General features: G+C 39.1%; 1 protein-coding gene across 5 annotated transcripts in view; it reads right to left on the reverse strand.

Moving 5' to 3' along the window:
- rgs3a (regulator of G protein signaling 3a) overlaps positions 1–26,001 on the reverse strand; it is a 157,487-nt gene that overhangs the window by 75,305 nt on the left and 56,181 nt on the right. For 2 of the 5 annotated variants that reach the window (XM_067573934.1, XM_067573937.1), the window contains 8 exons: positions 20,016–20,097; positions 18,872–18,977; positions 17,886–18,318; positions 15,781–15,820; positions 13,542–13,864; positions 11,394–11,471; positions 6,977–7,088; positions 2,292–2,335 (listed from right to left, as the gene is read on the reverse strand). In XM_067573934.1, coding sequence (XP_067430035.1) covers positions 2,292–2,335; positions 6,977–7,088; positions 11,394–11,471; positions 13,542–13,864; positions 15,781–15,820; positions 17,886–18,318; positions 18,872–18,977; positions 20,016–20,097 — 1,218 coding nt within the window. Of the gene's footprint in view, positions 1–2,291; positions 2,336–6,976; positions 7,089–11,393; positions 11,472–11,746; positions 11,854–13,541; positions 13,865–13,964; positions 14,005–15,780; positions 15,821–17,885; positions 18,319–18,871; positions 18,978–20,015; positions 20,098–23,908; positions 24,814–26,001 lie in introns of those variants that run through there. The other 3 variants (XM_067573935.1, XM_067573938.1, XM_067573942.1) reach the window with 3 other exon arrangements.

A 26,001-nucleotide genomic window follows, 5' to 3' on the forward strand; every position in this document is an offset into this window, starting at 1 on the left:
TGTATTTTAAGATCCAGCCACCCCCTCCACTAGGGTTGGGTTCCAATAGCTGGGTCCATTTTGGATCAGGTTTCCGGTCATCAAAATACCCAGATTTGCTAAAGTTTGATGCTATCGAATATCTTGTCGAACCTTTAGTCTATCCTCACTCTTTGTTTTATTAGTGTAGAGCTGGTGCTCACCCATTGGTTAAAACAGCAACTAAACATCTCCTAAAGCAAATTATATCAACTCGTCGTCAATTAGCATTAATGCCATAAAAAATGACAAGAAGCTTGTGAAAAATAAGCTATGTGTAAGTACACTACATCTCCTATTTCAATATATTTCATCAACATTTCATAGTTTATACTCCTCATCTCATTTTCAGGTTGTAGCTGAATATAGGTTACCACTCTAAACTGTAGTGTTTCTGCCCTTTCAGCCAAAAAAAACACTAATCTCAATTGAATCTTTGAGTTATCATAAATCAAGTTACTTGCAAATGTTGAAAGCTAAACCTAATTATACTGAATAAATCAAATAATTATATTTGAAAGGATTTGAATTCCTCTGTATAACCAGATTTTATGCTGGATTTTGGGATATGATTAAATGTTATCAAACCCCAACCCTTCATCATGGTGCCACCTGACTCAACACCCTTGCTAGTACAAGAACTAAGGATCTGAAATCTGACTATTTCAGCATGTTGATGTTAGCAATTTGAGAAGATTGCAGCATATTTTATGCTCTGCCAGATGACATGTTTTATATAGAATCTGGCTGAAGTGATGATGGTGAACTCCAGACATAGAACATAAAGGAAAATATGATGTCAGGTTGTTTTTTGAAGGTTGAAGAAAGCGATGAGTAGAAGTGATGAAAACATAACGTATGGCAACATTAAAAGGATGATGAAATCTGCACTTTCATTTCCCTCTGCCTGCACACTTCCCTGGTTAAAAAAAAAAAAAACGCAATCAAATGGGCATGGAGAGCAGCAGTGGAAAGGGAGGGGCAGCTGAAGAGAAGGGAGAGGACAACCTGCTACCACCACCTGCAAATATGCTCATTAACTACAGCAGAGCTGCCAGGACAAAAGAAAATTTCAAGATTGGAAAACAGCCAAACAGGCTCCAAAACCATCAAATCCTATCAGATCTATCAGTTTCTGCCTCCTTCCCAGCAGCCTGCTTTCTCTCTATGCTCTTTGTCTTCTCCCCCCGCTGCTCTGTTTTAAGGCAACAGATTGGAAATTTTCATCTGAAAAACTATTGTCTAAGCATCGTAATGACTACTGGGAAGCCAGACAGTGATGCAGCATCGCACCAACTTGATGAATATTTGAACTGAAAATGTCGAGCTGCACTGAAGTAAAACATTCACATCCCTGGTTATGATTTGATGTGTTGAGAGAACACATGAACACATGCGGTTATTCGTGTAATTGAAAAGGTCATAATGTTTCCTTTTTGCTGCATTTGTTTTTAAGGTTTTGCTAAGGTCATTTTTCAGACCACTGGAATTCTATTGTTGCCATTTATCTTTTATACAGCTGAAACAATGGAAAACATTAGCCTTTAAAGTGCCACTTCAGTTACCCAGTTTTGAATTATCGGTGAACACAGCGATGAAATATTAACAATCATACCTTTCCCTTTTATCTTAAAATGACAGCCTGAGAGGTGTTGCAGTGGATGGAGGAAAGGATTATTGTTTTTCATAATAACAGTGAAACAGCAAAACAAATCACAATTTAAATATATAAATGCATCATATTTCAGCACATTTATATTGTTTTATAATGAACACTACTACATGCGCTGCATAGTACAATGTTACACATATTCAGATATTCCACAGCTTTACTTACACCAAGGATTATTATATAGTTAAATATATAAACTACTTTCATGCTAAAAAGTGAAAAATGAACCACTGAACTAATTGTTGTAAGCCAAAAAGTAGCTTGATGGTGCAACGATAACCTAATTTTAAAATCTTCATAGTGTGTTTTCAGCATTTCCTGTTGTGATATGCATGTAAATGCATGTTGAGCTCGTGTTAGAGACAAGTCTGAGATGGAGTCGTATCTGAGAAAGACACACAGAGGAAAGACATTTTCATTAGAGCTTTCTGCTAATCCTTGTGTCTTCTCTGTAATGTGATTTCCACTGGAGTCAATTGCCCCTCCGGCTCACAGACGGAATAGGCCGTTCACATTAGGCCCTCCTTCTCAGTCTGTCTCTCTCTCTCTGTCTCTGTCTCTCTCTCTCTTTCTTTCAAACACACACAATCCTTTCTCTTACCTCTGTCATGTGAATAAGGTAGAATCGCAGTTCTTCAGCATAATCTGTAAGACAAAGCAATAACAAGGTTAATTTAATACTTCCTGTGTGTCATCGATTTCCCTTACAGCCAACTACTCAATCTTCTTTCCTCTGTTTCATTTTCACTTACTCCCTTCCTTTCCTTCTGCAACATAAAGCAGCATTATTATAGCAAGCTCTTTGATTTCCAACTATGATTGTGCCAAAATACTTTTATTGATGGAAAGCTTTTTACTGTAGGTCAGCCTTATAGACATCCACCCATAACTCACTGAAACAGCGCTCTTTGAGGCAGGCCTGTGGGTCTGGAGTCAAGATATATGGTTTTAATCGAATGACACAACCCCCCCCCCCTCCCCTTCCACACACACACACACACACACACACACACATACACACATCTATCTATATGTTGTGGTGATGTTTACTATTTCATTACACGCAAGCACACACACAGCACTCTGACCATGACTGGCAATCTTGTCTGATGTTCAAGATCACAGTGAGGAGCGGGTGAGATTTAAAACGATTAAATACGCTCTAGAAAGACAGGAATCATCCATTCAACCCTACATAATGTCCTTTTCTCCACCCTTCCTTCTATCTCTCATTATCTCAGAAGAGCATCTATCTATCTATCTGTCTGTCTGTCTGTCTGCCTGCCTGCCTGTCTGCCTGTCTATCTGTCTAATCTATGTCCATGAAACTCTGTAATAATAGTCAATGTGCTACTGTAGTTGCTACAGGTTGTAACAAATGTGCATAGCAATGCAGGAAAGAACAGTCATGTATAAACTAATTCAACTCATTGAAGCTTTTTGTGCTACAAAGACTGTGTGAAAAGGGATCTAGCACGAAGAGGATGAATGATTTCAGCAAACAGAAGCGGTTTCAATGTACATTGGGGCATGTGAGGTGAACCTATACTTAAAATATACATTTTAAGGCTCAGTCTCACAACAGAGCTAGCACTCTTAACCAGCATGTTCAGCCTGTTGGCTTCACCAGTTGTGGCTCTGGCTCCTCAGCCACTGAATTTGACTGTTATCAGCCTATTGAACAGGCATTATCATCACACATATATGGGCTAATAGGGGCAATGATAGACAATGATTCACACAACATGCAACTATGTGGTTTCAGCAACGGCAGCGTCCATAGCAACCACCAAAGAAACAATAGAAAGCCTGAAAAAATCTTTGTAGTAACTGACAAAATAAACATCATATACATTCACTGAATGTAGATTATGAAAATAAAATGCATAGGCCTATTTCTTGCTAGAAATGTTATCAAAATGCATTTTGATGCTGAAACTCTCCTATCTAACTGTCTTGCATTTTCCACTGAGAATAAAAGGAATGTCAGCCTTTTTCTCTTTGTTTTTTACAGACTAAAACTTGACAGTCACATGACAGCACATGCCTGATAACAGGCCTTCTGTGCCTTCTAGAAATAAATGGTTGCTAACGGCGTCCTGATCCTACTAGTAGGTTTAGTCGGCCCCTACTAGCCCATATATTTGGAACAGATGGGTGATGATAACACCTATTCAATAGGCTGACGACTAATATCGAATGCCTCAGCAGAGCAAAGAAGAGTGTACTGGCAAGCACAAACTGAAAAAACACATGTAGTAATCTCCTGCATACACTGAAGGACCTGTGACTCTTTAGAAAGAACAACCAACTCCTCCTTAATGATTTTGCAGGCAGGAGTGGTCATGGCCAGAGTGAGCGCTGTGGGAACAGTACGGCCTGAGTGATAGACTCAGTGTTACCATTTTCAGAAAATGTGTCTCTTTTTGTAACAAACAGCAGAGGTCACTGTTGGATATCTTTCTGATTTCCAAAAACCAGCAGAGTGCAGTCACACAGTGCAGTACATGATATCACAAGTCATGAGAAAACCTATTGTAGTAACTCAAATATTTACTGGTGTCCAAGTTTATAGTGTAATCTAAAGAATTATCTCTATACTGTAGGTCATGAAAATGCTGGAAATCCACTGCACACATTTAAAAAGACACACATATTTTGCATAATTTCTGAAAAGCTGGTAATCTCACATGGATGGGTGGGATCACATGCGTACACTAGATAGTGGTGACATACTGATATGTCAAAGGTAATTCTCTGTTACTCAAAACTGGAGGACAATACCGAAAAAGTGAGAGAACTCTTTTGCTTCCTGCACAACAGTCAGTGATTGTTCTCTGGCTAATTACATTTTTCCATCATGGATACAAGGATACAATAAACTTTACTGTCATCTATTGTCATCTCACCACCACATTTACACTTTTCAGTTCAAATTCGATATGTGATGACATGAAATTGCATTTCCCAGGGCTTTGGTGATAAGGTAGTGTAAATGCAGGAAGGGAGTTTCAACTGTAAATTAATTTTTCCTCTTGTAATGGCGTAGGAATTGTCTAAAGACTTGATAAAGCCCTGTAAATGGACATGTAGAAGATGTCTTGTTAATTTACTAAGTACTGTGATTTTTTTGGATTGACACATGGTCATTTTGGCTGCAGGTGGCTTTATGTGTGTTTGACACCACTCTCTGTGTTTCCCACGCTCCTTAGCCTAGTATCGGGGTGACAGGAACACAGGAAAGCCCCTGTATTGAACTTGTACTGTGTCATTACACGCACGCACACACACATACACACAGATGTCAAACACACCCTCGCTGAAACAAACACAATCCCCCGGCGCCTCTTTCCTGAGTGACGCTGCCGAAGTGAAATAACAATGACAGGCTGCAGGGTGGAGATGTGTGTCCGCGTGTGTGTGTCCTCTCATGAAACACACACAGACACGCAAACCCTACTGAATCCCCTCCCTAGAGATCTCTGATTTTTTGTTTTGGGCGAAGGGCGGAGGTCAGAATTGCCCAGCGGACAGCAACACTGTCTGTGAGGAGGGGTGAATAGCTCTGGCCAGCTGGGTGCTACAGTATGTGTTGAAACTGAGAAATACTTGACCACTGATTTGTCTATTTGTTACTGCAATCTGTTACTGTAATAAAAATAAAACTGTACAACTTTACAGTACAGGTAGCTGCAAAATGAATGTGTTTTTGTTGTATCTGCAATTAATAACCTCATTCAGTGTTTGACATTTCTGTAGATTCTTGATTCTAATGTTGATTTAAAATACCAATAGCTGGCTTCTTGAGCCTGACTCAGCAAGTGTGCGTAGAAGCTACATTATATTGAAATAAGGTACAACTGAAAAATGTGCATTAACATTTTTTTTGGCTCTATACAAAGCAACAACAAAGGTGAGCTCAGGGCACTTATTTTCCTTGGGGGCAATGATAGTGGGTTTTGTCACTTTTGCAGCTATGTGAGGCTACACTGACACACACACCCTCCACTTAAGGTCAGGCCCAGCCTTCCACTGAAAGGATCAAACTTATTAATCACTCAAAACTGCATTGATTTACACTGGCAATCAGTGATCTCAGACCCACAGTTGTCTCCCCTTACACTGGCAATGACTCTGAACACTACACCACCACTAAAGTCATTATTCCGCGAGACAGAACACACGATCTCTGTTCAACATGATCCTCCTAACACCTGTTATCCTGCTAAATCAATCCCATAATCCTGACACCGCTATCCTACTGCTTAGTCGTATTTATTGTCACTCATGCACAAACATTTTTGTTTTGTTTTTTGCTGCTCAGCATGTTTATCTATTGACCTGAAGTCTAACAGACAAAATCCATAGTTACAATCATTTGTTAATCTTTGCGACATGCATACAATATGTTATAACACTCAGTTAGAGGCAAGAGTCACTTATTATGCACTGCACTGGTACATTTTCTTCATACGGGTTCTACAGTATGTGTATCCCCTTTCTGCAGGCTTTGTTACCAACCATGACTCTAGACCCTGCCCCTGTCTACGCCCACTACTCTAAACACAGATATTTACAGTGAGCCCCTACGTTATTTATTTGACTTGCCTAGGCTCTGTGGCCCTGATGGCCAAACTATTCTCTCCATATTGCCACAGGAGATGGTTGTTTACACCAAGGTGAATTAAAAAGACAAAGCAACAGGAACTTGGGCAGTCTTTCCCTAAATATCCTCTGGTTAATCTCGACTGAAAATATCACTCTAATCATACAGTAGTTCTGTATGTTTCTTTTTAGTTGTGCAATTCTGTGTTTACATGTTATATTTCCTGTGTTCTGGGTTGAACTGTAAAAAGTCTAACATGGTTTATGATTAGATAAGATTGTTTAGATATAGATTTTCATGTTGTAATTAAGGCTGATGTCTTTTTGGACTAAGAAATGTGTTGATGCAGTAAAATGCATCTCTCAACTCTTAAGTTTTGAGCTCTCTGTTGTCCTGAATGACAAACACACCAAACTTACTGATGACTAAGACTTTACATAATCACCTCAACACCTCTGACATGTCAGAGTTACTGTTTCATAAGAATAAATTATCTTTAGGAATTCAGCAGAATCAATAATTTCTGATTCAATTTGTGACTTTTTGATTACAGGACAGACTCCTTAGATTCCCTCTTCTCTGAAAAACTAATGATGAGTCCAGTAATTGCTGTCATGCCACAATTTGACACATGAATCCAGGATTTCAGTGTAATGACAAATGTGTTAACATTTACATACCGTCCTGGAGCCGCAGGTGTCGGAGGTACAGGGGACTCTGAAGGACGTTACACCTGCCTGGCTCATCTTCTCGAGTCACCAGCATCAGGTCGCTGTAGACGAATACTGTAACCTAAATCATCAGATAGAAAGAAGAGGGTGAAAATGGGAGAAACAGGAAGTGAAAAAGAGGATGAAGGAGGGGGTGAGGTTGAAAGGAAGGCAATGGGAAAATGGAGAAACACATCTTCATATTTCATCACAGTCTCACCAGTACTTCACACCTTCAAGTAATCACATCTCACAAACATACATCTGCTATCCTGTGAGATGCACCTAACACTCAACAGGTCTCACCCCCACAAGAGCTTTTCCCTCGCCCCACGTCCTAGCGCAGGAAATGCGCTTCACACATACATATTACAGTCATACATTTAAAAGCGGCCAGCATCTTATTTTGTAGCCTGTTGATCATGAAGCCTGTTGATCGTGAAGCCGTGAACAAATAGATCAAGCTCTTTGGCGCTAATTGAATTAATTGAAGAAATTACTAATTGTATAGACATAAAAAGAATGCAGAGGGAGTTTTTTGTAGATCTAAAAAAAAAAGCTTTTGATACAATTGATCACAATATATTATTCGATAGATTGGAAAAGTATGGTATCAGAGAGGTTGTGCTGAATTGGTTGAGAAGCAGGAAACAATTTGCAAGGATAGGTGAGCATAAATCAAGGTGCATGCATATTACTTGTGGAGTACCTCAGGGGTCAGTATTAGGCCCGAAATTGTTCATTTTGTACATAAATGACATATGTAGAGTATCAAAAATATTGAAATTTATATTGTCTGCGGACAACACAAATATTTTTTTTCTGGGGAGAATTTACAGCAGTTTTTGGAGGTGATCACAACAGAAATGAGAAAATTAAAATGGTGGTTTGACATAAACAAATTATCATTAAATCTGAACAAAACAAAGATTATGTTGTTTGGAAATTGATCACTCAAGTACAAGTGATGATATACAATGTCAATATAGAAAGAGTATATGAAAATAAATTTCTAAGTGTGATATCAGACCACAAAATCTGCTGGAAACCTCATATTAGATATGTGCGAGACAGTCGGCAAGGAGTGTTGCAATACTAGGAAAAACAAGGCACATTCTGAATCACAAAGCATTGTACACTTGTTGCTGTGTCTTAGTTACTGTGAGGAAGTATGGGGCAACACCTACAAAAGCAGTCATTATGCATACTAACAAAAAGAGCCATAAAGATAGTAAGCAATTTATGTGTTTTTTAAGTCATATACCTTGAAGTATATGGATCTGGTAGAATTTAACACAGCACAGATAATGCATAAAGTGAGAAATAATCCAGTACCAGGTAATATATAAAATATGTTCTTCGACATAGAGAGGGGTTATAATTTGAGAAGAAAGTTTAATTTACTACTTTCAGTCAAGTCGATTGTAGTACATTTTAGTACGATTGATCATTTTAATTGTAGTAACAGGCTATCATAATCATAATTCAAGTTTTAAAATATGTAATGTCTGTTTGGTTTTGTAGCCTTGGTGATAATGTATTCTAGTATCCAGACAGTGTCTGATAAAATATTGATTATTTATTGATTATGGGGTGTTAGAAAGACAGCTCGATGTGAGGGTTGCTTTTCATGTGTGCAGAAGAGGCGGTACTCTAGCCTAAACCTAATCACACAAATTTCTAAACTCCTTTCTCTGACACACACACAGAAACACTACAGATTGCCACTTTTGATCTTTGACCAAGAGTTTTCCAACATGCCATGATGGCCCATGACTGGTTTCACGCTTCTGCATTGGTAAAGGGAGAAAAGTTATACCAGTAAAGCAATAAAATTAATGAATAACTGAATGACGAGAGGAACAGAGCATGAAAAAAGAAGAGACAGAGATACTGTAAATGATTAAAAAAAAAAAGAACCTAGATTATGTATCATGTTCACATATTTGAGTCCATGCATTGATGCAACAAGATAACACATATGCTGTAAGTCATGTAGATGGGCACTGTGACAATGCTTTTGCTTTTGCGGCTTCCTCGGAAGGATGAGATAGCAAAGAGGGTATTTCTGTAGCCAGTATGTGGTTTGACTGTGAGTGTGCGAGTGCATGTGCACGTACATTTGAGTGGGTGGAAGAGGATGTAAGTAAGGGTAAAGAAACAAGGACAAAGCACATGAGAGGAAAGCAGCAGTAAGCAACACTTTTCCCACAGAGAAACTATTAGATTTGTTACAAAATAGATGTTTAAAAGGTTTATTTTAACTCCTACTCTACAGTGGACTGTCTCACTCTATGAAGAATTTGAACTATGAACAATTTTCAGCCCATCCCAAAAAAAAAATGTGTGAAGTCATACAATCAACAATTTGGTTACTTAAAACTAACAAATGCCAAATAATGTTGTCTAAGTAACATTTCAGTCATCCAGATGTTGTGATATTTAGCATAACACACATAAATTGTCCACTTGGTCTTGTTTTACAATTGATAGACACAAATAAGTTATTTTTACATGATTACTGTATGTTGCATGTAACAGTATTGTGTATTTTTCCATAAATATATCCTGCACTATATCATGACTGTCAAGATAACAATGGCGCCCTCTGATTAAAACTTTAATTTTATCAGAAACTTTAATTAATGATTGACAGTTTGGTATTAACTTGGTTTTAAAATATAGACTAATTATTTTTATTTTTAAAACAAAGACACTATAACAACATTTTGGGCCACTATTATACATTTGCTAAATATGTAATAGGCAAATCAAATTGGCATTGTTATTTATTAAGTATTCATTTATTTAATGAAAAAAGTCAATTTTGTCCAAATGTCACTTTGGACTAAGTCAAATCTGTGCAATGCTTGTTATTTGTGTTCAGACATTATAATGAAAGTGTTCCATATTTGTGTGAACAATAGAGTTTGTATGTTTGCCTCCAGGGCAGACTTACACAACTCTGGTGAGCAAAGAGTAAAAGCTGGAACAAGATCATTAAAAACAGCCTCTATAAAATGGCACAGTGGAGAGAAACTCCCTCCTGACAAACACTGGCTGTTAAATATTTGTTTAATGACAGACCCCAGAGAGAGGCCAGGATTACCTTCCATTCGAACAGTCACTGCACAGCAAAGATTATCTGACAGAGCAAATTAAAGAACTGTAGCGAGAGCTTAATTCAATACAACGATATGCTTTTTTCATTCTTTTCTCTTTGAAGATACAGTACACACAGACTTGCTTTGCATGCTTCCTCTGAAAAACAACATAGCATGTCAGAGAGGTTTCCCTCATTTGAATCACAGATTCATGAAACCTTACATTTACACTATGTATCAGCCTGTGTGATTCCCACAAGAGTGATCATGTTTAACGTTCTTAGTGATGTAAATCATTTGACTGTGATAACCTCTGCTGCCAAAACATCATACTTTAGTGTACGTGCACGAATATCAAGGAAATGCAAATATTTATAAAGTCAATACTGATATATTAACGTGGCTAACACTAGCGAATGTTAACACCCTGTTTTTCCAGGTGAACTTGGCAAACACACATTCATTATACTATTGCTTAAAGTTGTTATGTGTAACATTACAGTAATGCACCTGGTTCTGTTGTAATGTACTTAGTTTCTTTGCAGAATTACACATAAAATCCTACAAGCTCACGAAACCTAATGCATTTCTTTCAATGCAAAACTTTTAAATTATAGTATATAGAGTATTTCTACACCTACAATGTTGAAATACTTGTGTCAGGATAAAAATGATTATTTTAAACTTCTGAAACTTCTGAAAGAAGGAGTACCTTGATGAGAAAGTGTTACATATTTTCCACTTTTACTATAACAACATACTGCATATGATACCTTACAATAATGCAGAATATTATTGAAAGGTGAGCTTTATATATTGTGAAAGTATCATTAATATATATTAAAGGAGCAACAGCTTCTTTTGATACATAAAACAGACTTTCTCAGTCAGTCAGACCTGTGGCACACTCCTCCTTCATTTCTACCTTCATCCTATCAATTATTCATTTTCCACAACTCATGTGAACCTGATACTTCAGAGTAGTTACAAATTCTTCAGAGATGTTCAGACATGCCAGGATGTTGCTTTTGACTTGTACCCCGTCTCTCTGTACATGCATAACTCGAAAACACACACACGTTTTGACTTAAGATGTGCATCGAGGCAATGGACCGTCACATTCAGTTTGGACAAATAAACCACATAACTGGTTGTGACAAATGAACAAAATATCTGTTTGTGGTATTCAAGAATTTCCGTTTTTTTAACAGTAATGTGGAAAATGGTGAGCGCAAAACGGATCTTGTTACATACTGCTAACATGTAGCTTTTTTTCTGCTTACCTTTAGAGAGTGGTGCTTGCTCTCATGTAGTATCATCTCCTCGGATATGATGAGAGCTCTGCTGCACAGGTCAAGAGGCTAGACAGAGAGAAAAAACAGATAACACAGACTGATTATAACACAAATTTTGAGGCTAAATACTCATTAAGCACATGTATTGATAACTGACAACTTGAATCAGATGTTTATTAATGGCCACTAGTAAATATTGCTTTAAACATTATAATGTATACAATTATCCTTAGCCTCATGTCAAAATCATGAACATATGTTAAGAATTTTTCAGATAAAAATCAAAAATATGATATTACATTTGCTATTGATTGGTAAAATAAAACACAAGGTTGCAGTACCAAGTCCATTTTGGCTCCCAAATCCGAATAATCTGCTAGACAGTTCACAGCAAGATGATTCTTCACTGTGTGAAACTCAACTGAAAGTGATTCTATGAAGGAAGAAAGTGTGCTGCAACTGTGACTCGGTATGTGTGGTCTGAGTATGACAAGACACTGACACTTAAAATGAACTAGTGCGGCAACGTGGGAGGAGGGGACTTCCTCTCAAGTTCAAGGTGTGACAGAGGACCAGCTCAATATCAATGTGCGTAACCTTTGCATGCTGTATGTAATAGGGTCATAGTTATGCTTTTCTATATGATAAACAGGAAATGCCACTACAGTCATGTCATGTTAAAAGTGTAAAAACAAATTAATGAAATACCCGAAGATACCAGTAGTATTTTAAATGTTGAAGGAGATGAAAATATTGTATAACAACCATCTTATCCCATGATGGTCTTTATTGGTTATTTAATGTACGTACATTTGCTGAAATAAGAGCTTTTATTATGCAACAACACATGACTTAACATATCTTGCCTCTACTTCCTAATTTGTGCTATTCTCCATTTAGAAAAATATAAACAGTCTTTCCTATCATCATGCTATGAAGTACAGACAGTATATGTAAAATTTTCAGCACACAGCGGAAGGGATGAAAGTTGGAAAGATCGTAAAATCATCCATAAAAGCCAAAACAACCTTTTTAATTTAGTCAATACAATTCCTCATTTAACCTAAAAATGAAGTTAATAAAATAACCATACTGGTTGCTCAGCTTGTAATGCAGACTTCCTAGATTCACTTTAACACCCCCTCTGTCTCTTTGTGGTTTGCTGTCTCTCTTCACAGACAGACAAACTGTCAAGTACTACTGCCTAATGGCATACATACCCATGAGAGCCTTCATGACTTGAAAATTTGAGATCTTTAAACAGAAAGGTCACAATATTTCATAAATGAGAGCATGTGACTGAAAACCTCAAATGTCTACTTCCTTTTGACCCAATATCATATTGAGCATCTGGTGCACTATTATACATGGATTTCCCTGTTTGACCACTCAGTGCTAATGTTCAGAGCATCATGGTGACCTAGTGGTCTAATATGTATACCACATAACCACAATGTCCACAGCTTAAGTCATTTGCATATCCTCTCCCTCTCACTCCTTATATTATCTCTTTCTTTATACTGCATCCTCGTCATTTTTTAAAAAAGATTTCAGTGATCATGACCCAGTCAACTCGAGATTAGAAAGCTGAAGTTGAAAAGATAAACACCACTCTCAAGTTTGAACAGATAATGAACTGCAACATAGCCTGAAGTTGGAGACACTAATTCCTGTGGGGGACTTTTATATTTTTTATAATGTTTGTGATTGTTTTAATGATCTTGTAATCTTGTGTATATGTAATGTGATCTCAATGAGATCTCCCAGATAAATAAAGCTTAACTAACTAAACTAAAAGACAGCTGCAGCTTAACTTAGCATTAAGACTGGAAACAGGAGGATACAGCTAACAAGGGTCTGTACAAAGGTAACAAAATCTGCCAACGAGCACATCCAAAGCTCACAATTAACATGTTATATCTTGTTTGTTTAATATATACCAAAAAAAAGTGTAAAAACATATCAGCATGCATTTCTGTACAGAGGCTCAGAGCTAAAGATTGGGATGAAAATACTGTAGTGCCCTAAAATGTATACAATAAAGCACAAATCATGATGCCCCAGAATTGACTGTAAAATCACCAACAAATATAATTGTAAAAACAGATAGACATATATTCACACAAATTGGCATACCTGAACAAAGATGGGGAAGATAAGGATCTTGGGTGCCACTTTAACATATCCGTAGTTGGCATGTGGAGTGTGTGAGCGGACGATGGTACAGTTCTGGTAATTGGCAAAGTTGGCATTCTGCTGTTGGTAGTTGGGGGCATTAGTGGAGGTGGACGCTGTCTTTGTCGTCTTGGAGTTGTTGGACCGACGTAGGAAGCCAGTACGACTGGAGAGACCCACACCACCTCCACCACTACTACTACTCATACCTCCAGAAAAAGCACCCCCACCACCACCCTGGCTCTGTGGACCGGAGGCCTGCCGTGCGGGATATAACCTGGCAGCTGAAGAACAAAAAGAGGAAGCTGAAGCAGGTAAGGGTAAAGACACAGATTACATAGAATTTGTGGAGGCATTTATAGTGGCACACTTCTAGGTACTGACTTGGGTGTGGAGTAATCTCTTTCATAAAGTACTTGGAGAGCCTAAATAGTTTGTCATTTTGGAAAATACGCTTATTCGCATTCTTGCCAAGAGTTAGATGAAAAGATCGATACCACTCTCAGTCTGTGTGCTAAATATAAAGATGGAGCCAGGAAACGGTTAGCTTAGTTTAGCATAAACTGCAAACAGGGGGAAACAGCTAGCCTGGCTCTGTCCGAAGGTAACATAATCTGCCTTCCAGCCCGTCCCCGAAGCTCGTTGATTAACAAATTATATCTCATTTGTTTCATCTGTACAAAAAGTGTAAAAAGTATACGTATAGTATAAGTATAAGGCTTTTGGGGAGATTTTGTTGCCTTCAGACTGAGCCAGGCAAGCTGTTTCCCCATGTATGCAGGCTTTATGCTAAGCTAAACTAACCAGCTTATTCGCGTTCTTGCCAAGAGTTAGATGAAAAGATCGATACCACTCTCAGTCTGTGTGCTAAATATAAAGATGGAGCCAGGAAACGGTTAGCTTAGTTTAGCATAAACTGCAAACAGGGGGAAACAGCTAGCCTGGCTCTGTCCGAAGGTAACATAATCTGCCTCCCAGCCCATCCCCCAAGCTTGCTGATTAACACATTATATCTCATTTGTTTCATCTGTACAAAAAGTGTAAAAAGTATAAGTATAGTATAAGTATAAGGCTTTTGGGGAGATTTTGTTGCCTTCAGACTGAGCCAGGCAAGCTGTTTCACCATGTATGCAGGCTTTATGCTAAGCTAAGCTAACCAGCTGCTGGCTGCAGCTTTATATTCAGCACGCATACACGATAACCATATCAATCTTCTCATCTAACTCTCCCCAAAACAGCTAATGAGCATATTTCCCATGATGTCAAACTATTTCTTTAAATTCCTCCAGGCCTCCATGGTCTTGGTGTAATGGAGATTCTGGCTACACAGTCATCAAATTTGAGGCTAAAGATGTCCGACTGGCAGTGAATCAACCAATCAAAGTTGTTATCCCTGCAGCACATGTGTCACCACTTTGGGTGCAGATTAAATACAAATTGACAGAATTTCCTATCTTCAGGGATCTGATCTGAACAGTATACTTCCATCTCTTATTGTCATTGTGTTTCCAGCTACCTGTATGTACAAAATGACGATTGTTACTGTGATCATAGCTGGTCTTCTGCTGGCTTGACATGAAAAAGCTAGAAACCACACCACATGGTTGCTCAGCTGAATATAAGCTGGAAGAGGAGCTAAAAAAAAATCTGATTTTATTGTAGCAGAATTCCTTTGTTCTGTGTGTGGTTTGCCTTTTAGTGCTCCATAGTGTTGTGGGCAACATGTTATTTCAAAAAAGGGAGGGGATGTATATTTGATATTTTAAGCTGTTATACTATATATGTTGCTGTTATACTGGTCAGGTTCCAGAAAAACCAAAAAACAAAACAAAACAAAAAAAAACCATTGTGAGCATAAAACTGGTGATAACTGATTCTTCCCTTTTTCAGGATCTTTGACAAACATTTAAAAGGTTTTCAGTAAGTAATTTAGGATTTCAACAGTGAGCATCAAAAGTATTTTGCATGTGCTGTATTTCTAAAGCCAGACTACAGACACAGGGTGCCAAATGTTGAGTGAAGGTCATTAAAATGATAATAACCTGAAATGTGAGGTCAAAAATGAAATTGACACTGGGCTACATCCAAAATAATAAAGGCACTAAAGCCAACTTAAACAAAGGCTTTCAGCCAAAATCCCCAACAGAGTTCAATGTAGCCTTTTTACTAAACATTGCATGAGTCTTGAATCATGTCTTACCTAATGTTCCCTGGTTGTCTTGGTAAACAGGCCTCAAGATCTGAAAGCAGAATAATATGAAATGACATAAATATCAAATAGGCTTGCTGAAGCAAAAAATGAAAACTCACGAACATCTAGGATGGAGTAAAGCCTAAATACATATTAAAATAATGACATAAGATACAGTAATTATTTAATCACTAAACTGATGCTATATTGATAGTTGATTCTTGCTTTGACTTTCTATGGTGTGATATTGATCCTGTAAGATATCAAGATAGGAAAGGGATGCCATAAGACATAATTCCTTAATTTAAAAAAAGATTTTTTAATCATATTTGTGTCCTACATTTCTTTTTCTGTGTTGATATGCAAAAGGTTTAGGGATCAAACTCTACTTTATCATCTGTGGTTTCTAGCATGACACTGAATTTAGTTTCTAGGACTCAGCTGAGCCTGTCTGAATCGCGCTGGACTAAGTGAGGCAGTGAGGGTTTCTAACTGTCATAACAAATTACAATCAACGGTGGGAATAAAGATAGGAAGCCGCCACCACTTCACGTGTTGTTCAGATGAACAGGCGAAAACAGAAAGATACAAGACGTTTTCGACATATCATTAGCACATTTTTCTACCAGCTTATTGGGGGGAGATATTTACTGCAGCGTGTGCTTTCAAAGCTCTTTGTTTTATGAACTAGAGTATTGTGTCGGCGCGATATGTCACCAACATGACCCATTTCCACGGGGCCTTCGGTATATTTAGCCTGCGATGGCCACCACGAAAAACTCACCAAATTCCTGCCTTTGGGCAGAAGTGGTGTCTATTTGAAGGGGAATGTTTGTCCAATATGTTAGCAACCTTTTTCCAGAGGCTAACAGACCACTCTACTCTCTTTCTTTTAATATACTGTCTGTCATTTCTTTCATGAATGTCTTATTCACTCAATCTGCTTCTGTTCTTTCTTCTAAAATCAATTTCATCTCATGTCTGGGACTGCTCGCCACACACTGTCTTGCCCTGCACTACAATGTTCCTTAAATGAACCTCAAGCTGAAAAGCATTCACAGATGAAGACTTACTCTGCATGAGGCACACAGACACACAGACTTAATCAGACACAGAGGTATAAGGGGAAAAAAGGAGAATTTAACTTAACTATCAACTCTACATATGACAGGAAAAAGATGTAGTTTGTCAGAAATGTTTTGGTGGTCTTAAGCAACGATTTAGAAACTGTAGGCTAAACCTAGATTGCAAGCAATAACACACAGAGGACACTGCTGCAGGGAAACTGTCTCCAAACTTTTTTTTTTTTTCCTTTTGCTTCAACATGTTTGTTAGGTGGTTAATGGGTTAGTATTGTAGGGTTACATTGGTGTTAGCTGAGGAATTCAGTTCAGTCTTTTTGATTTAATGAATTTGCTTTATTTTGCTTTAATGATGAAAGCTTTTACCTCATATACTGTACATGATGTCACTAAATGCAACCATAAGTACATGTTGTACAAGATGTCATGTAGATGCTATACTGTGCATGTACATCCATGTTATACTGCATGTGAATGTGTTGGAATTTGTGTATTTTCATAAAGTATGCATTAAAGTAATATTTTTGTTGTATTCTTTCCCTTTCATAAATGCCAGATTCTTCATGTACTGCTGTAGAAACCATGGCATACAGATGATTTATCAATAAGATATCTGTAAGATAAATGATGTCAGATACATATGCATTATTCTCCTAACATGAACTGTGCTTAGTCGGTAGTATGTAATGAAAGAAATATTGTCAAAGCTTGACATAGTAAAGGCATACAATGTATTATTAACAGCTACAATTTATATGTTATTGTCTCCTCTTTCTTGTCAGGGTATTCCATATCTACATGACACTGTGTGCACTGTATGTAGTGTGTTCAAAACATGTCTTGAAGCACAAATCAAAGAGACAACATTAACCCAAATGGCCCAGACATACTGTATATACAGTCCTTCTATCTATCAGCACCAGGGATGTAAGGTAAGGAGACATATCTAGGATGAGCCACCATATGACCCTGGTGAGGATGAGGAGGACGAAGGAGATGATGAAGATGCAGCCCACCACCAGTCTGCGGTACCTGGCTTCCAGGATTGATGGGGGCCAGGATGATGTAGTTGTCCCCATTAGATGCCTTCACCCTGGTGCCCTTCAGTGTAGCAGTGTGTGGGTGGTGAAGGTGTCGCGGTTTCCCGTCCAGCTCCTCGGCCGATCCCCCCTGGGCCCCCCACCCGAGGGTCCCTACACCTACACCGCTGCTATTTCCAGCTTCAGAGCCGTTGACCAGCAGCCTGCGGCTGGCAGCGGCACGGTGGTGGGCTGGGAGAGGTGGCACAGCTGGAGGGGTTTTGCTTGTGCCGACATCTGGAACACGCCTGCGGGTAGGGGGCGAGGGGGCATCATAGTTTGAAGTGGAGGGCTTGTAGGAGGGCCGGTGAATGAGGCCCTCAAAATTAGGCTTAGCTGAGGGGCCGGTGCGCCACACCACCACTGTGATTTCATTGGCGCTGTTTCTGCAATGACAAGAGAGATCATGATCAACATCTGGTGGACTGTAAAGTTAATATTTTGTGCAAACGGAGGACAAAATTGATGAACATGTAAATGTTAAACTATAAATTACTTTTATTATTGTATTTGTGCATCTATAATACAAGAATTCAATCAAATCCTTATATATATATATGATGTACATACACTCATCAATTAGGCAAGAACAGGTAATGAAACATTTAATATAACTGAGATTATGTTGTCCTGATAAATTATTTGCATCACAGCATCTATTGTGCAGTCATTTCCTCACATCACTGGAAGCTGAGTACATACTGACAGCTTCTAAACTAAATAATATCTTTTTTGCAGAGATCTTGTTCAGGTATTGAGCCAAAGCTATTAGTCATCACTGTGGCTCAGATTATAAATCAATCAGGATGCAAAATTAATTCTTCAAACCTCTAATTTATTTGATAAATTACAAACCATTAGTCCTTAATTCTGAATAAGTCAATGAAAAGGATTCCACTACATCCTGGTGTAAATCCTCTGGTATGTTGGAGTCATTACCTGATAGCATGGGCTAAGTCCACACATTTCCACTGCTCCACTGGCTGACCATTTAGCTGCAGAAGAGTATCCAACTGCTGCAGACCTGCCTGATCTGCTGGACCCCCTGCCAGAAGGAAGAAATGGAACAAAAATCTTATCATTACACACCTTCAGGTACCACTCATGCTACCCAGGGCTACAACTCCATAATATTCTTCAGTATTGGACTTCTCAGACTGACAAATGACTGTACAGATGAAATAATAAAATAATAATCTGATATTATGATACTTAGTTGTTTCCTATAGCGAAGTTTTGAATCCCTCTCATCTGTCTAAAGGGACAGTAATGATACAATCAACTCCAGATTCAGAATCTTGTTCAAGGCATGGCAGCAGGGTGGACACCTGCCAACAAGGGGGCTTGACTCCAAGTTTTCCATTTGACAGGCAGGCTCCCTATTAAGTGCAACACCCTGCTGCATGAGTCGATCGTAATGGCAATTTTCAAAGCTACCAGTGGAACACCTAAGAAAATCACCAACATTAAAGTTTAATGACGCAAGATGCATTCATGAGATGCCAAACTCAGGTCAATAAATGTGAAACAAACAGCATAGCATACACTAGGCTGTTTACACAGCATGTGCCTTTAAGTTGGAATACAGAGAAGAGTTTCTAAGTTAAGAAGCAGTTCATCCACCTGTTTTGATTCCATAAACTTTATATGTATAAAGGTGTTTCAGTTTTGTGCCAAGCTCATGTCATTAACATAATTAAAACTAGTAATCTACTGTTGGCAGTTGTGCCAATGAAAATTAAAAACCTCACTTAAAATCTGACTCACAGTATTACAATCAAATCATAGGTAAAGTACCTTTGTTAATGGCTGCTTTTAAAACTATCAATGTATAATTTTGGGTGGAAGTCCAGTGAGAATGCCTCCAAGTATGGGCGCAAGTGCTGAACAAAACATGTTATTTGGGTAAAAATACAGTCGTCTAAAAGACAGATTGTACTATCTCAAACGCGCAATTTAGCTCCAAAGACAATGTAATTCTTTCACGTTATATGATTTCTTAATATGTGATGACCTCAAGATTTAAACAAGCTCTCCGGAAGGTTGAGCTGAATGTGCGCAGGTACATGCACAGAAAACTTGCCTGGGTCAACTGCCTGCACCCTCACAGGGGAATCCGAGCAGATGGTGAAGCCATATCCATCCTTTCCTCGAAGGATGGTCACCTGCAGAACACACACACACACACAAACACACAAAGAATCATTTTGTGATAAGAAGATAGAACCTCAGGAAACGAAAGTAGCATTTTGGCAAAATAATCAACTTCCTTCCTACAGGATGATTAAGTAGATTGGTATTCTGCTTCTACTTCCTATTAAAACTGTCTTGACAGCAGTTTCCCGGTGAAGCCAATTAGCTGAGTTAGTCAGAAAAAACAACTGTAAGAGATGGAAGAAAGATTTTCTGTGTTTAGTAGCTGGGGAAGGATAGAATATTCTGGATTTAGTGAAATTCACATCTATACTTTATAATAATGTACAGTTGGTATGTCTGGGTCACTCATTGCTCATTCATACGACACTTTCACAATTATTATAGACCAACAGAAAAGCTGTATATGTGTATTTGCGTTCTACGGTGTACAACTGCTTCTTTAATTAATAATAATACTAACTGTTAAACGTAAAGCTAGACTCTATAAATATATATATATGAAAGATCATTTCACAAAATTCACAAAAAGTAATATGTAATCTGTGAGTTTATATTCCCTTGTCAGATGTATTTTTAATATAAAAGTTAACAGCAACAGAATTTCTGACCAACTATTATGATTATTGTGCCACATATTTGCAGATTATATGCAAGCATCTGGAAAAGAGTTTAAATCCAGTTTTATGTAGAAATAAATGCTGGACACTCATTACTGGAATCCAGAGTCCAGTAAGGGATGTACGTATAAAGTTTTGACAAATCTCAACATTATCATCCTGTACATTATTTCAGAATACAAGACAAACACATCTCAAATACACCGGATCCACACACACACACACACACACACACATACACTCACACAGACAGACAATGCTGATGGCTCTTCCCCATTGTCTCTTTCTCTTTGACCCAGCGTCGTCAAACATTCAGTACCTGTGCCCGAAGTCTGAGCCAAAGTCAACAGAGTTCCATCCAAAACATCTCACTTTCCATCTCATCTGCTGACAACCAGGGGCCCAAAACACACAGACACCCCCCCCCCCTCACCACCACCACCACCCCCTTCTCTCTTTCTCTTTCTCTTTTTTCTAAAGCAGATGAAAACTACATGTATCTGCTGCTAAATTAAAAAGTCTACCCATCAGCAAGATTCAGCGACTTGGAGAAATATGGTGATTATTCACAGGCCCGAAGCTCGTCATGACCCTAAAATGTCGGGTACGATTGCAGTTTCTTATAGTCCACTGATTTTATGTGCCCTGTGTCATACTGTTTGGGGCCACAATTCCTTAAGCATATTTCTCTACCCTCCAGTCTCTTCGCATTCAGATTTCTCTCTGTTTCAGTCTCCGTCCAAACTGACACGGCTGTAAAAAGTAGTTACACGGAAAGACAACTGACTTTGTTACCTGGCATACATAAGCGATTCAAGATTGTTTCTGTACACGCGGCCCTATTTGACATGTCTGAAACTTGACTGAACCACCTCATAAGATGAAGCCGATGTGATGTTGTCATTATAATTCGTCTTGCGGAGAGCATTACAAGCCTTACCACACAAACACAAGACACACACGAGCCATGGAAGTATTATACCTATGTGTAATTACAAGCGATATACTGTACGTGAAGGCAACCATCACGAAAAGGAGGCTCCTTCTGAAGAAGCACTGACACACACACATTGGTGAACATATGACTCCTCATCTTCATTTATGACTCTGCCAAAAAGTACAAACAGTGTTTTATGAGATAAAATTGTGTATCTGCATATTTTTGTATGAATACAGACAGATATACATCCTCCAGTCTGACTGAAAAATATAAAAAGTGATATACAGGAGCCAGGAAACTGGCTGCAGGTAGAGAGAGATTAACAGGGATAAAACAAACAAACAGGAGAAACAGATGAAAAATAGATTAAGTAGATTAAGTGGTAAAAGAGGGCAGTGGGACTTTTAAAAAGTGGCAGAGACAGAACAGATGACAAAGACAAATGCAAGAACAGATGGTATGAAAAAAAAAACACATTTCACTGGAATTAAGGAAAACAAACAACAAACAGAGTCATAAACCATTTTGAAAGACCAGCCTGAAATTTAATACGCGAAAAAAAAAATAGAGAAAAGCACAGACTCAAAATTAACAGAAGTGAGAGAGCGATTCATCTGTCACGCCTCATCTGCTCTTCCGTTCTGTATCTTATTATTTATGTCTGTGTCTTTTTTCTTTTTTTTTTTAAACAAAAGCTGTTTTGGATATTGTGTCCCTTTTAAGGGCAGAGTTGCCTAATTTGGACCAATTCATCTCAACTCCAGAGTCTTTTACAGCATTAATTCAATTTGCAAGCATAGCTGAGTCCAACCACTTGGACTCCTCTGGTCTGCCTCGGAGTAGTGGTCCCATGCCCCCTTTTCTACTTCTAAATGAAAGCAGAGGGGTTTTTTTTTTTTCTTTTCGAACTGGAGCAGAAAAGAAGAGACTAGCCTAGAAATAATGCAATAAGTCAGTATGAATTTTCATTTAAGTATGTTTTCAAAGCATCGATCACAAGGCGTATTACTGAAAATGAATGAAGATAAATGAACGGGAAAGGTTCCCAGCATGTATTAAATATTTAGATTGTGTGAGCAAGGCCTTATTGATGAATTAATAATTTAATCAAAGGCACTGTGGAGGAACTGACAAGATTTTAACTCTCTTATCATTAATTTAGATATACCCAAAGGAAGAAAATCCTGTAGCTCATGTGTGTACAGTATGTGTTCATGCATGTGTGACAGAGCTTTTCCATTTTTTGCATTCATGCCTCAGTGCTCCGCCTTTCAGACATGACGACGATTGCATGCGGCCAGGATCAGAAATCCTGCCAAACTCCATCCGACGATTACATTACGCGTCTGGTCTGTTTTCCAAGCAATGAAGCAGAGGTAACATTAACAGTCAACAGGTGCGGATAAACTGTGCTTCCACGTAACTGCACGTGCGGCATATCTACCAACCGCACAGATGATATATTGTATCCACTCACATTGTAACTCTTAACACACACAACATCTCACAACCAACTACTAGTTTTCCTCTTCCTCAGTAAGACAATGTTATCTGGGTCAGTATGTTCAGTGACTGGGGCAGCACACAAACACACATATGACGAAAGTGTCATGCTGTATTTCAGTCATGTAGGCCTAATATTACAACTATTTTAAAGTTTCGATTCATTTTCCTATTCTCTTTCATATATTCAAATGGTAAAAATCATATTCTGTTCCACCACAATCGCTTTATATTCTATTCTCTAGTCACATTATATTCTACTGTGTGTTCAACTGACTTCAGATGTACACCAAGTGGCTTGTGCACAGCGGTGACATCGATAGTGGCATCGTTTCATATCATAGCAGATATCTGTTTCCTCTCGTCCACTCTTGCCCTCTCCTTCCATCAGATCCTTCTCTCACTATTCGAAAGATAAATAATGTAGAGGACAGAGAGCTGGTTCTTCCCCCTTAAAAAAAAAACACATCGCTTAAATTTCCTGCCAGTCATTCCTTTCCGGATATGCTGGACTGGCAGTTGAGAGAGAGTTTTCTCATTAACAGTAATGGCAAAATATTATGATCCAGGGACACTTCTGTTAACAGACAACTAAATTCTTGCAGCTTTCTAAATTATGGAATATATCTTTTGCAACTTAAGGTAATTATGAAAGCACTCATGAGAGATTGTAACTGTCAAACTTGTCATTCATTCTGACCAATCACACTTTCCCCCCTTTTTCCTCCTCCGTCCCCTCGCCTTTTCTCACACACACACCTGAGGCAGCCTACATCCGATGCAGAGGTGACACAGCCCGTGGATAGTGTGCATCACACCACCACCTCCTTCTCTTCCTCCTCCTCCTCCTCTCTCTCCTCCGTCTCCAGTGTTCAAGTCCGCAGCCAGCACGCACACACTGCGACGCTGATTTTCTACCTGGCCGGCCCCTCTGCAGCCCGAGTATCTCCACAGCCTCCTTTGTGCTGCCGAGTGTGTGCTCCTGGGGCTGTGTTCTGATGGCTGAGTGGATTTTAGGGTGTTATGAATCATCTCAACAGTGACAGCTCTCCGAAGAGAGGGTGGCTTTAGTCTTGCGGTGTCCAAAATGTCAGATTTCCAGGTGACAGTCCAGTTGATGTAGCTGTAGACAACAGTATTTTATCTCACCTTGCTGGCAAACAAGACAGGGATCTGTCGAGTACAACAAGAATGGTCCCAGGAGGCTATTTTTCAGCCAAACTGGTCTTCACTCTGCGTCAATTTTCCCCAAATGAGTCTAGATTAAATTTTCTTGGTAACAGTCCTTTCTGTAAAATTGGCATCACACTGCCACTGACCTCCAGCTGCACTTTTGTCCATTCAAGGATTGCTAGTAATGATTCCAGTCATCAATGCACTTTCCTGTGTGCAAGTTTTTACGAGTCTGTACCTGTGATTTCATCCACGGCAGTGTTCTTTTTAAAAGTTCAGTTCAATTCCTTCTTCTTTCCTTTATCTCTTCCTCTCTCTGCTCTCTTCTGGCATTTTGTTCAATCCGTTAAGACGCTGTCCAGCTTCTTGCTCTGTGGCCTGAACAGCAGCAGTTGCAGTAGCGCCTGAGATCAGCTGTGTGAGAGAGTGTGTGGCGGCGTCGTGTAGGCGAGACTGGCGCTGGCTCGGCCTGCTCAGGCCACACTGTCGCTCCTGGCAGGGGCGCTCATGGGAACTCTTCAACAGCAGAAGAATAGGAGGAAGTGCCTCCCACCGCCACCCCCTCCACACACATACACACACATGTACTTACGCATACCTCGCCACCCCACAGCCAGGACTGCTTTGTGTGTCTACCCCCGATAAGGCCAGTTTGCTTCCTGAGTCCACACTATGAGCTTCTGAGAGGTGCTAGAGCTCTCAGTCTTTTGCAAATATACACAGAGGTGACTAATGTAGGTGCCACAAGTGTACGACATGTATGAGTAAGAAAGGAAGGATTTTTTATATGAACGGTTGATTGGCTTAGAGTATGAAAACTTATAAGAGCGCAGTTAAACTCCGGACCATGTTCACACTGTTAACGGAAACGTTTCTGATTGCTTACAACTTTTAAGTCCAACAAGTTTTAATGACCATATTTCCCAGCAAAAGAGAATGATAGCAGTATTGTTGGCGCACGTCGTTAACTCATACGTACACACATAACTCAATCAGACTTCACACCTCATCAGGCTCTTTCCACCTAGGCTCCCATACTCCCCAGTCTCCGTCCAGACATTATGCTTGTTTGTTATGTTTTCAACTTCCATCTTTCCTCCGCTTTTCCTTTCAGCTGCTCCCCCCTCAGCCCTCCCGACCACACGGTACGGAAATTCACAGGTCTGCGAACTTTGACAATCTCCCCTCCTCCTCCAGTTATCCAAACAGTACTTTTATTTTTGTTTTCAATATCCATATGCCTGGGAAAGAGGTGGTAATCTGCAAAAAAATATCAACAAACACCTCAGCAGCAATACAGGAAAACGCCTGTTGAATTCAGACTAGAACAGTGGCCAGTCTAACCCCTAGTAACCTTATTAATTCCCGGCTTGCCTCTTTTCCTTTCTATCGTTTGGATGTCTGGCTCATGAAATGAAACGTGGACAGAGAAGTGACGGAGAAAGAGAGGGGTGAAAGAGGAATGATGCTGCACTAGTCTCTACAATGCTAATAAAGTGGCAGAAAAGGCCGTTGTCTTAAGATCCCTTCATGCCAGTAGTAATGGCAGCTTTTCCCTGTTTGCCTTTTCAAAAGGGCGAGGGTTACCCGTCAAGCACACAAAAAACACTTTCTCTCTCTTTCACGCTGCGCTGTTCACCTCTAAATAGGCAGAAGGACGGATTAGAGGGAGAGAAGAA

This window comes from Thunnus thynnus, chromosome 19 (genome assembly GCF_963924715.1).
Source record: "Thunnus thynnus chromosome 19, fThuThy2.1, whole genome shotgun sequence".
Classification (NCBI taxonomy): Eukaryota; Metazoa; Chordata; class Actinopteri; order Scombriformes; family Scombridae; genus Thunnus; species Thunnus thynnus.